At 41.6% G+C, this 12,067-nt stretch overlaps 1 protein-coding gene across 4 annotated transcripts in view; it reads left to right on the forward strand.

Annotated features, from left to right (window-relative positions):
- The window catches only part of CLMN (calmin), a 77,144-nt gene that overhangs the window by 56,843 nt on the left and 8,234 nt on the right, over positions 1 to 12,067 (forward strand). The window contains exons 1-7 of one of the 4 annotated variants that reach the window (XM_040600568.1): positions 1,539 to 2,344; positions 2,713 to 2,805; positions 4,070 to 4,260; positions 6,054 to 6,247; positions 7,243 to 7,325; positions 8,775 to 10,097; positions 11,118 to 11,299. In XM_040600568.1, the coding sequence (XP_040456502.1) occupies positions 2,327 to 2,344; positions 2,713 to 2,805; positions 4,070 to 4,260; positions 6,054 to 6,247; positions 7,243 to 7,325; positions 8,775 to 10,097; positions 11,118 to 11,299 (2,084 nt within the window). In that variant the 5' untranslated portion in view covers positions 1,539 to 2,326. Of the gene's footprint in view, positions 1 to 1,538; positions 2,345 to 2,712; positions 2,806 to 4,069; positions 4,261 to 6,053; positions 6,248 to 7,242; positions 7,326 to 8,774; positions 10,098 to 11,117; positions 11,300 to 12,067 lie in introns of those variants that run through there. The other 3 variants (XM_040600569.1, XM_040600566.1, XM_040600567.1) reach the window with 3 other exon arrangements.

Consider the following 12,067-nt stretch of genomic DNA (forward strand, 5'->3'; position numbering starts at 1 on the left):
GGCACTACTGCAACATCACTTCCTAAAGTTGTAAGTGACCACGCAAGATCAGACCTTTTAGCTTTAAATGATTCATTCTTCTTTTTTTATTTCTCCCATTAGGGCTTTATTCCAAAGCCCTATGGATGTGACCTGTGTCTTGAGGCTGTTGAAAAACATTGAGAAGTAATGGGGTCAAGAGAAGTCCCAGCCATGTAAGAACTCGTATGCATGGTATACCAAGATCTTTCACAAGAGAGAACAAATATTGGACTATGTCCTATAAAGGACTGCAGCAGGGTGTAAACTTTACGGGTGAGGAGGGATCCGGTGTGTGCACACAGGGGCAAAACCCTGCCATGCATGGAATGACACAGCAGCAACTGATGTTACTTTGCTGCTTCCCTGCAATGAGCATAGCTCTTGCTCCAGAGATCCTGCAGCAGTGCCTGTCGTGCAGGAGTCGCTGCAAACCCCAGTGCAGGTATGAGCATGATGTGAGGTCTTAGTGGATCTCTTTATGTCCTCGTAGATGTGGGAGGTTTAACCTCCTTTGCCTTTTTCCCCAGGAGAGGATGTGAAAAGTCAAGAAGTTGTCCAGTAACTTCCAGGTATTCCAGTCTCCTTTTGGAAACTCCTCCAGCAGGGGCTGATCCAGCCCTAAATGTGTATGTCTACATGTCCTGCTGTAGAACTGCTACAAAATATTTCACATGTTCGCCTATTTCTTAAATGGTTTGCCAGTTGATGCTTTCTACCCAAATCCAGCTCACGCCCACTGGCACATGAGATTTTTTCTCTCGGTTGATATCAACACATTGCAGAGCTGCAGCTGAATCCTGTCTGATTGCCAGGACCTCACTAGGGGACAACCTGGAACCTTCATGAGCAAGGATAAGCAGGAGAAGCCTTAGACACAGGCAGCCTTTTAATTACTAGTGCTAAACCACCTACTTTTGTATGGATTTCTTGTTTCCTTAAAAGTAAGCAGCCAGTATCTTCTTGGACAGCAAGTTGCCCATGAGCCAGAAGGCTAGTGGGTTCTGGGGAGCATTAGGAGGAGCGTGGCCAGCAGGTCGAGGGAGGTGATCCTCCTGCTCTGCTCTGCCCTGGTGAGGCAGCATCTGGAGTGCTGAGTCCAGTGCTGGGCTCCCCAGTTCCAGAGAGACGGGGAACTGCTGGAGAGGGTCCAGTGGAAGGCTGCAAAGAAGCATCTCCCTTGTGAGGAAAGGCTGAGAGAGCTGGGCCTCCTTAGCCTGGAGAACACTGAGAGGGATCTTATCGATGTCTACAAATATCTCAAGGGTGAGTGCCAAGAGGATGGGGCCAGGCTCTTTTCAGTGGTGCCCAGCGACAGGCCAAGGGGCAACGGGCACAAACTGAAGCACAGGCAGTTCCACCTGAATACAAGGAAGAACTTCTTTACCTTGAGAGTGCCAGGGCACTGGAACACACTGCCCAGAGCGGTTCTGGAGTCTCCTTCTCTGGGGACATTCAAAACCTGCCTGGATGTGATTCTGTGCAACCTACTTGAGGTGAACCTGCTTTAGCAAGGGGTTGGACTAGATATCTCCAGAGGTCCCTTCCAACCCTAACCACTTTGTGATTCTAGCTGGGTATCTCTGCTGAACTGAGTGACAAACATAAGCAGCAGTGAGAGGACAGCACTGACGCTGAGAGCAGCCTAGCAATAAATGCCACATGCTCCCCATTTTGCAAAAGCTGCTATTCAAATGTACTAGGTCTTTTAAGATTTTCCCATGCCAATACCTTGGAGCTAGCAAGAAATCTGAGCCTTGAAATATGACAGCTAGAGGTGTCTTCTTGCTAAGATTGAAAACTGTTGTGTGAACCACTAGATAAAGTTATTTTGCTTTCCTTTTTTCAGTTTAACCAAACCGGTTAGTGAAGGGTGGTGATGAAAGTGTTGGCAAAATGCCTTGGCTGCCAAGAGCTTCAGGGTAGGGTTAGATATTAAACCGCAGTGGGTGGAACCCGTCGGAGTAAGCTTCTATGGAACTGGGGCAGGAGGGTAAAGCACTGCGAAGTGATTCATCATGTACAGGATTTCTAAGTGATAAACGGGCTGTATGCTGGCCTTTAACTCAGTCTGGGTGCTGTATGCAGTACTGACAGCCTCCTTGCTTCCTCCCTCCTCCATGACCTTTGCCAAAACCAAGTCTGTGTTGTCTAAAGAGAATAACATCCTGGTGTTATCAGGGGGAAGAAACCTCCGTGTGGGAAAGTCTAGAGTTTGCTTGGATTAGGCAACCCTATCCTTTGCTAACTGATCTAATCAGAACTCTGTGACAAGCTGTGTAAGGTGAGACAAGCGAGGAGAAAGGAGATGCGTAGCAAAACAGAAGTAAGCAGATCCTATTAAGATTTTAATTTTTGTACAAGAAGTGACTCTCTATTTTTTAAGAATAGGATCTGCTGGACAGGGCACCATCTTGTTCCACTTTTGTATGGAGGAAACACATTTGTGGTCCTGAGGATGCAGAACTGGGCTCACTTAGGTTCTACAGACTGTGCTGGGGGTTTGAGATAAGAGTTCCATGAGCAGGGTGGTTGTGATCAGGGCAAATTATTATTAACACGAGATTCCAGTATTGCTTTTTTGGCTGGCCAGTCAGTGGCGGGATTGTTGTGGACATAGCCAGTAGTCTGAGTGCATTATTTGCATTTGCCTTGCTTCTTTGAGTTCAGCTCTGATTTTATGATCTTCTACAGGTAAAGCTTGTTAGCATCGATGCAGCAGAAATAGCAGATGGAAATTCCTCTCTGGTACTTGGACTAATATGGAATATAATCTTGTTTTTTCAGGTAATAAAACTTGAATACTTTAATTGTAAGTGAACAATCTTTATGGTATCAATCTATTCCAGCTGGATACTGATTTTTAAATTGATTTTTAATCCTAAAGAACATAATTAAGCATGCTAAACCTGAGCTTTTCTCTCCTAACGTAGGCTAATTTAATACCTGCAGCTGCTTTCATTTTACTTCATTGGACCTGTTTTGGTGTAAACAGGAGACAATTTAAGCCCTTGTTTGACTTGGACCAGAATTAGAGCTTCAGATTACTACTTTTCCTTCTCTCCTGTGCCTTCTCAGGGTTCTGTTCCAGATTCCTTGGATCTGAACCAACATCTCAGGTTTGGTTCCAGGTCACAGTTTATTTTCAATAGCCTTTTCTGGATTTGGTCCAGTGCTGTGGGAAATTCCATGTGGAATCACTGATCTCCAGAGACTTGCTCAACATGGCAAAAATTCGCAACTAATGTAGATGGCCAAGTGAAAGGTCTTGAAGAGCCTGGAACTGAAAAAACTGATTTGATCCTGCAAATTGATTTAGTCCCAGGCTTAGATTAAAACTGCTCCCTAATCTACATGTATTTTGAAAATTACCTTCTGGGCAGCACCTACAAATTCTAACGAACAGAGAGTGATGGCAGGAGGGTTCTGCAGCCTTGTAAGACTGCAGGGCTCCTTCATTCTCTTGGGCTCATTTAAAAAGTGGCTATAGGTTAAATAATCTCAAAGTTGCATTGCAGTTTCTCTCCCTGACTGAGCTCCTCAAGCTGAACAGCACTAGTTTGATCAGACAGACTCACAGGCAGAGAAGGTGCGACCAGAATCTGTCACCCCTGCAGCGGAGGGCATGGGGGACCTAAAAGCAGCAGAGTGGATAATTTGGACTCAAATGCTGACCAAGGACAGGAGTGCTGCTGCAGGTCACCATTTCTTGACCAAAAATATTTCACTTAAACAAGTTCTGTGAAAAGAGCAATTTCAATTAAGCTAACTTTTCTTTCAAGGACACGTTTCTTTGTTTTTTGTTTAATGTGAATTTGCTCAGTTCATCATGAACCTTGCCCGTTCTGTTTCCTGGGGTTGCCAGCTGGGATGATGCTGGCTGTCTCACCTGTGCAATCCAAGGTGAGAGTTACAGTGGACACGACTACAGTTACCTTTTAGAATTCAGTTATGGCACTGTTATCTTTAAAGATTGCATGAAAACAAGCACTGAGTTCTCCACGCAGCCAGTGTTAAACCAGAGCACTGCATGTTTTGCCTTTTATTACAGATTAAGGAGCTGACAGGCAACCTCAACAGGAACTCCTCCTCCTCCAGCCTGTCTTCTGGGCCCAGTGGTCCAGAGTCAGACACATCCCACCCCAGCACTCCCAGTGTGGAGAGAAACATGTCTGTTACAGTGAAGGATCAGCGGAAAGCCATCAGAGCCCTTTTGATCTGGGTTCAGAGGAAAACCAGAAAGTAAGCTAACAAACCCTTGCGTAAAACCGTGTTTTGCTGCCTGCCTTTTTGAAGCTGAATCCCTTTTCTCTCTCCTGCCCCTTGTGTGTGTCACTGTGCGCTGTGGCTTCGTCTGCTTTCAAAGTTTGCAAGCACACGGTCTCTGAAGGGGGTATATTACTACGGCCTTGTGTCTACAGCAGCCATCTGACCTTGAAGCTCTGTGTGCTGCTGGCTTCATGATTTGAGTGTTAAATGTTAACTTGCACTAATCTGCTTGGCACTGTTTAAAACAGGATCATTGCCTCCTCCCCCTACCCCTTGGCTTTCATGCAGTCTGTTTGGTATCTTTTGCTAATTTAAGGGGAGGCATAAACAAGGGGTGAACTGAAAAAATAAATATATTGAAATACTTTAGCAACAGCCTTTTAAATTAATCAGCAGCCCTGAGGGAGCTTCCCTGTGTACCGTAGAGTGCCTTGAAGGATAGAGCCCCTATTGTTCCTAGAATTCAAGAGGGGAAGGAGGTAAATCTTAAATCAGTTCTCATGAATGTCTAACATTTAGGTCCACTTCCATTGCTTAAAACATCTCTCCCCTCTTTAATAAAAAAGCAGTTATTTCACCAAATCATTTTGTATACTAATGCTTTACCTTGGCAGAGTTACTGTCGGATTAAAAAACTTTAGTGGAAGACTTCTTGTGCTTGTGTAAATGCTTGGCATGTATTTTACATATATTGTTATCTGAAGCAATGACTGCCAGAGAGTTTTAAAGAGGGCATGGCTCAAACTTACACAAGTTGGATAGCTGAATATTTGCCATTTTTGTCTGTTTATGGATTTAGAAATCCAAATCTGCCTGTGAACACAAATGTTTTGTGTCTAGTGTTGAAGATACAAATTTACAACTTAAACACTTTGTCCTGTGGGCTATATTACCCCTTGGTTATCTCCAGTGAAGCTAAGGGTGCTTGTTGTGCAGATAGACTTGTCCCATTGAGGTCCATAGTTCAGTGCTGCCAGTGCAGACCACAGAGGAAGCACAGCTGTAGTCCCAAAATAATGCTGATACTGTCATTAACAGGGAGGTGGTACAAGGAAAGTGAGGACCAGAGAAGTAAAGGCCATAGACTTTTCAGTCCAGTCAAAGATTACAAATTGAAAATGTCTAATAAGAGAAAATTTTTCTTGCAACTGAACTATTAAAAATGTAACAGCATCATTATAATCATGTTATCCAGTGACCTGTGCAGGATTTTCTGTTCTGGGGCTGTATTTCATTGCAAGCTTGATGGTTTTTTTCTTCCCTTCAAAACTCTGGGCATCTAACACACTTGTGGTTTATACATATACTGACCCCATTTGCATTTGGCAAAGCACAGTTTTCTCCTATAGAAGGCCTAGTACACAGGAATGTGAATCATTTGTGCTTAATGTTTTTAAATATTTGAGTTTTGGCAGTCTTCCTAAGCTATGATATTAAAATGCTGGAAAGCAACAGAAACAGGAATCACAGAGACATTCGGTTTTGTGAATGTTAAATGTGGTTGCTGAGTTCTTGAGGGCTTTGTTTTTACTAACTACTTCCTACAAGCAGGTTTATGTCAGCTGTTAGCCGCTCTAATCCAGTTTGTGAATCCATGTGTTTTATGGATCTTATTTTGCGTGTTTTGAAATCCAGAAAGATCTCAAATGTGACTAGTGCAACTCAGCAACCTTACATTTAACTTCCAGGAGCCTTTGAAAATTATGATGCCTTTACTTTGGATTTTGTAACAGCCACCTATGTGAACTGTATGTAATTGTGTTTAGGTACGGTGTTGCAGTTCAGGACTTTACCAGCAGTTGGAGGAGTGGCCTTGCTTTCTTAGCTGTCATAAAAGCAATAGACTCTACTTTGGTAGACATGAAGCAAGCACTGGAGAAATCAGCTCGAGAAAACCTGGAGGATGCTTTCAGCATAGCACAGAATAAGCTGGGTGTTCCTCGGCTCCTAGAACCAGAAGGTAAAACTCCTACATCAACTTTGTTGGGTAACATTGAAACTGTAATGAATTCATGAATATTGCGTTGTGATACCTACCAAAAGCCTCCCAGTGATTAGGCTGTTGATGTGATCAGTGTGTTGGGCTGATTGATAAGAAAAATAAAAACGAATTGATCACTGGCTTATAGTCGTATGCTTCCAGTAATATCTGTAAGCTTACTGGGGGCAGAGATCTTACCATACGTTTAGCTAGGTACGCTGGTCCTGGTTAATGTTTAGGTGCTGTGTGACATCGGCGCTACTAGCGGGCATTAATCACCACCCTGTTGTGCTGAGAGGTGTCTCATTGCATCAGCACTGTTTTATTACACCTACAGTCTGCAGAGACTAAATGTCACTCCAGGATGAAGTGTGCAAGTCTGCCATACCAGGAATATGGGTAGATATCTATTCAGCTGTATTTACATCTCCCAGTTTTTCCTTTACAATACATATATAGAGATATGTATGCTCATATTTACATATATAAATACATGTATGTGTATAGAAATATATGTATATAAACGGAGCTGCTTCTTACAGTGTTTTTTACTGAACTCTGCTAGACAGGTGTTAGGTCTTGATTTTATGATTGATACAGATTGGTTATTTGCACTTTGACGGGTCACCTGTTAGAAGACTGGGACATCCTGCTAAAAATAAACCTCTGTGCTGTCACTCAACAAGATCACTGTCTAGTGACATCAACATAAATGACAGTATGAAGGTAGATGAAAAGGGACCCTGATCAGGTTAGGTATGTGTTTGGAAATAGGAAAAAATCAATGTGAATAAGATGAGAACTCTTTTGAGTACCATCAACAGTGGAAAGTATTTTTCTTATTTGTCAGAAAAAGAAAAGTGTAGCTGTTACTTCTCTCATCATAAAGGCAGGATAAATGTCTGACAATCTGTTCCTCTTCAAGAGCATTTTAAAACCATGTGTGCTCAAGCCTCTTGCATCTGTCTCCATAGATATCATGGTAGAATCACCCGATGAACAGTCAATTGTGACATACGTGGCGCAGTTTCTGGAACATTTCCCAGAGCTGGAAGGGGTATGTGTTTACTCTTATATCACATCATGTTTTTAATTTGCTTTGATGTACTTAATAAAGTCAGATATTGCTGTATTTATCTTCCAGGTGTCTTGCTAAGCTATTTAAAATAAACCACAAACTCAGATTTAATTTTTCATATTTTCATTAAATCCAGTCAAATAGGCTTTCAGTGGTGATTGCTAAAATGCTTAGGTAGAATTGTGCTTTTAAACACATCCAGTTATAACTTTCAGTGGTTAGAACTGGTTACATAGAGCTTTACTACTTTGCTATACTACTCTTAAATAAGGCTGAAATTTATCCCTTCATCTATGATGATTCATTGGACTTTGAATTTCATTTTGACTTCTGTCTTTTGATGTTTGAGGGCCACAATCAATCTGAATTTAGCACGTATCAAACACAAGGTACCAGAGGCTGAATCCTGTCAGTGCAGTAGTCAAAAGTGCTCATTGTAAGCGTGAAGTAAACCACAGCTTAAAGGACCAGGACTTCAATGCAGCCATTATCAAAAATACAGAATTGAGGAGCAAACAGGGACTGACAGTGTCAGGGATTGACAAAGGTCTTTTGGAGAAACACAGGTTAATCTTATAGTGGAATTAAAAGATAGGAGACAGAAAACTCCAGGAAAAATGTGAAGTCCAAGCAACTGGAGAAGAGATCTGCATAAGCTGAAAAAGTGTTGTGGAGGCTGCTCCTATTTCCAGACAAACCTAGTTCAACATAGTCTTTTCGGTTTGAAAAGGTCCCCGAGGGACTCCGTGTCCCCTGAGTATCTGGGCAAGTTTTTGTGCTAAAGTACATGCACATAAATGATGGTTCCTACATGAAAGGCTTTTCCGCTCATTTCTTGACTGAAGATTCCAGTTTGTATGTATTTTGTAGCTTATAAAATTGGTGAACATTACTAACGTCACTGGAATTAAAATTATTATAATAATCTAGTTATTGTTAGATTAAATGAGCCATAAGATTTGTTGACATTAAGACTTGTGGGTATTTTAATGGACAAAGAAAAAGCCTACTTATTTTACTTTTAGATGCAGTCTGTTGGAATGGAATAATCTAGTATATTAATATATTTCACAGTGGATTTAGTAGACTTGTTAGATTTATTTTATTCCCAGGGTTTGAGATTGTGTCAAAAGCCAAGACAGTTGTCTCCACAGGTGCATCAGGGAGATGAATCCATTAACAACTGAGGAGTAGGCTTGTCTGCATTTTAATCTTCCTGTACAAGTGGCTCCTTGACATTGAGCTTTGTTCAAGTCACTTGACTTGCCAAATTGGTTTCCCTACATTGAAATTGAGTGAGTCATTAATTGGCCATTCACAAGGTAATGGGGCGATGGGCTAGGTGGTTGTTCCTTCTTTAGTGTTTGGGAAAAGTAAAATGGTATCTGAGGTATGATTTGTCTTTTAATGGTGTATCATCACTTACAGGAAGACTTTACAGATCCTGACAAGGAGCTTCCAATTGAGTCCACGTATGTCCACATCAAAGATACACCTTCAGAAAAGGAAAGCAAAATCTTGATTTTAAGTGAAAGTGAAGAAAATATGTATACTGTTAATCATGAGAGGAGTCATCCTGCTCCTCCAAAGGTTCATATTCATGACACCCCTGAGAGAATCCAATCAGAAACCGTTCCTGAAAAATGTAATGGGAAATTGAGTCAAGTGTTAGGTGACTCACAGGAAACATCTGAAGAGGAGCCTCGGAGGCCTACCTCACTGAAAATTACAGGATCTGTCAGTTTTGAGTCCAATTCCTCTTGGGAGGTTCTAAGTGATAAAATCATGCCAGGTGAAGGGGGCATATCTGACGATCCACTGAAACAGAACGATGACCTTTCTCCAGCTGTTCTGACAGATCAGAAAAATTCTGTTGACTCTTTTGAAGACTACTCTGAAGAATTAACTAAAGAAACCTCTACTGAATATGACAATGAAACTAAGAGCCTTTCAGCCAATACTTCTTCTTTGAGTCCATTATCCTGGACTTCAGGTATACTTACAGATGAATCTATAAATAAAGTAGAAGAGAGCAAACCCCAGACTTCAGTTCTTTTACCAGAAGATACCTCAAAAGAAGAAAATACGCATAAGTATGTTCTTCATCTTCTAAATGAGGAAATACTGAAACTTCCACAAAATGAACACACAAAGCAATCATCTGTCTTTGAGACAATAGAAACTAACCATTGCTCACTGAATGGTTCTAATCTCAAAAGCCAAGAACTATCTACACAGGATGAAACATCTGATGACTCTCTCTCAGATGTACCTAAAAATCCAGAGGACATGAACAGCTCTGATGAAGTTGAGTTTTCAGCTGAAGTGCCACCCAGTTCTTCAAAAGTATCTGTAATACCCCATGATCTCTTTTATTATCCACATTACAATGTTCCCATATCAGCAGTTTTGAATGCTTATCTTGAGCCTTGTATTGATACTGAAGGTTATGATACTGAAAATGACAAAGCTTCTTCTGAAACAGTAACGGATGTTTTATGTGAGAAGGGCTTACTAGAACAGAACAACAAGGAAGATGCTCCAGATCCAGACTTAGGGAATAAGATAAGTGTCCCTCCATCAGAAATAGATACTGAGAACAGTGAGGAAGAAACAACAGATATTAACAGCGACATGAATTCTTCTGATGAAAAAGAAGTGCCATTACTAGTAAGAGAAGAGTTAGAAATTGAAAAAGATGGCGAAAAGGCCACCAGCCATCAAGATTCCCCTGTTCCACCGCATCCTGAGGTATTTTATTTTTTATTCGTTGTGTTTATATGGGGGCTAGCATCTGACCTCAATGTTTTCATTTGCTTTCGTTTTGCAAAGTTTTGAAGAAGTACCTAAAATGTACTTGGCTTCCTGTCCGTTACACTGTTTGCCACAGCCCTCTACTGGAATGAATGGAATTGCAGATCCCTCAGAAGATGTGACATTAAAAGAGAGAATCAAGTCCTAATACTAATAGTAGTGCAAAAATGTGAATTTTAATTATGTTCTAAAGTACTTTGAGTCTCCTGTATAATCCCTAGGCATAAAAGATTATCACAGAGGGTATTTTTAAGAATTTGTAAAAAGATGAACATAAAGTAGTATAGCTGATACAGAAGGGATGCAGGCAAAGGTCTGAATCCAAAGAAGTTTGCCTACAAAAACTTAAACCAATTTGAGTAGGATAACTTAGATGGGTAAAGTGAAGGCTTTTCTGCACTGGAGGAGGAGAAAGAGGGGGGATTCTTAGTAATTGTTCTGTGTATTGGATTTAGGTAATTTGCTACTGCACCTCTTCTTGCAGACACAGATTTTGAATTGCTGTACACATTTTCCAGCGCAGTAATTTTGGACTGTTTTTCAGGAATGTGTTAATTTAATGTTATTCTACATGTTGCCTAGACAAGTTCCTTGGACGCGTTTTGGTCCTGACACTTACTAGAGTAATGAAGTCAATTTGCTGTTAGCTTCAAAGATTAATTGGGGATAGATTTTGTAGCGGATTAATTCAAAGAGCCGTACCATGTCATGACTTCTTATATAAAAATAACTGACAACTAATTGTATATACATTGAACTGATGATACTTTGTAGCTCAATGTATCCAAAATTATTTTTAAGAAATTGATTGCTTTTTATTCTCTTCAGTGAGGCTTCCAATCTCATACTACATGCAATTTAGCATCTGAGTTGGCTGCATCACTAAGATACATGGAAGGGCTTGGAAGGATGGGGAATCGGTCTTGTTGACTAATGCAAAATGTTTCTTACTTTCAACAGACCATAGTAGAGCACCTTGAGGATTTATCAGTAGCCATAAAGAGACCAGAAGAAAGTAGCAATAGGGAGGAAGAAGGGAAAAATACGTTCGAAGAAGACCTACAGGTCTCAGAAGTTGCCACTGCTACTCTGTCACAAGATAAACTGGAAGAAATTGCTGTTTGCCAGGAAATGACCAGGTATTTCATACTAACATTGTCTTAACCTAACTCAGGGGTCCTCAGACTTTGTAACTAGGGGGCCGGCGCACGGATGCAGTGGCAGGCAGCCCTCTGCGGCTGCTTGGTTTCCCCCCCCAACCCCCGGCAGGAGGGGGTCAGGGGGGGTTCTTTAAATACCGGGGGCCGGATTGAGGACCTTGGCGGGCCGTATCTGGCCCGTGGGCCATGGTTTGAGGACCCTTGACCTAACTGGTATGAATGCCTGGTCTTTTGAAGTGTGCCCTGCCCGCTGGATGTTTCCTGTAGACTTCTTTTAGGAGCAGTGTATCGGGACTCATTGGCTTCTTCCTGTGTTTCTCTTGAACATGAGTGATTCAGTGCCAATGGGTCTTGATTTGACTTTACTATACAAACTTTGCTGTACAAAACCCAACTGGAACCCCAGTGCATTTTGAACACAGCAGTGTTATAACTATTTTCCCAACAGAAATAGTGTTTTGTAACATAGATGAAATAACCTGTGTGCATTGTGACATTACATGGACGCATGACATTGCTCCATTCCAACAGACATTTGTTGGACTTTTTTTCTGTCTATGAACAAGTGAATGAGATTGTGGTAGGCTGACCTTGGCTGGCCACCAGGCACCCACCAAGCCACTCTCTCACTCCCCATCCTCAGCTGGATGGGGGGAGAAAATAAGATGACTAACTCATGGGTCGACGTAAAGGCAGTTTAATGAAAAAAAGGCCACATGCTGAAGCAAAGCAAAAGGAGACACACAC

This window comes from Falco naumanni, chromosome 7, assembly GCF_017639655.2.
Source record: "Falco naumanni isolate bFalNau1 chromosome 7, bFalNau1.pat, whole genome shotgun sequence".
NCBI lineage: Eukaryota > Metazoa > Chordata > Aves > Falconiformes > Falconidae > Falco > Falco naumanni.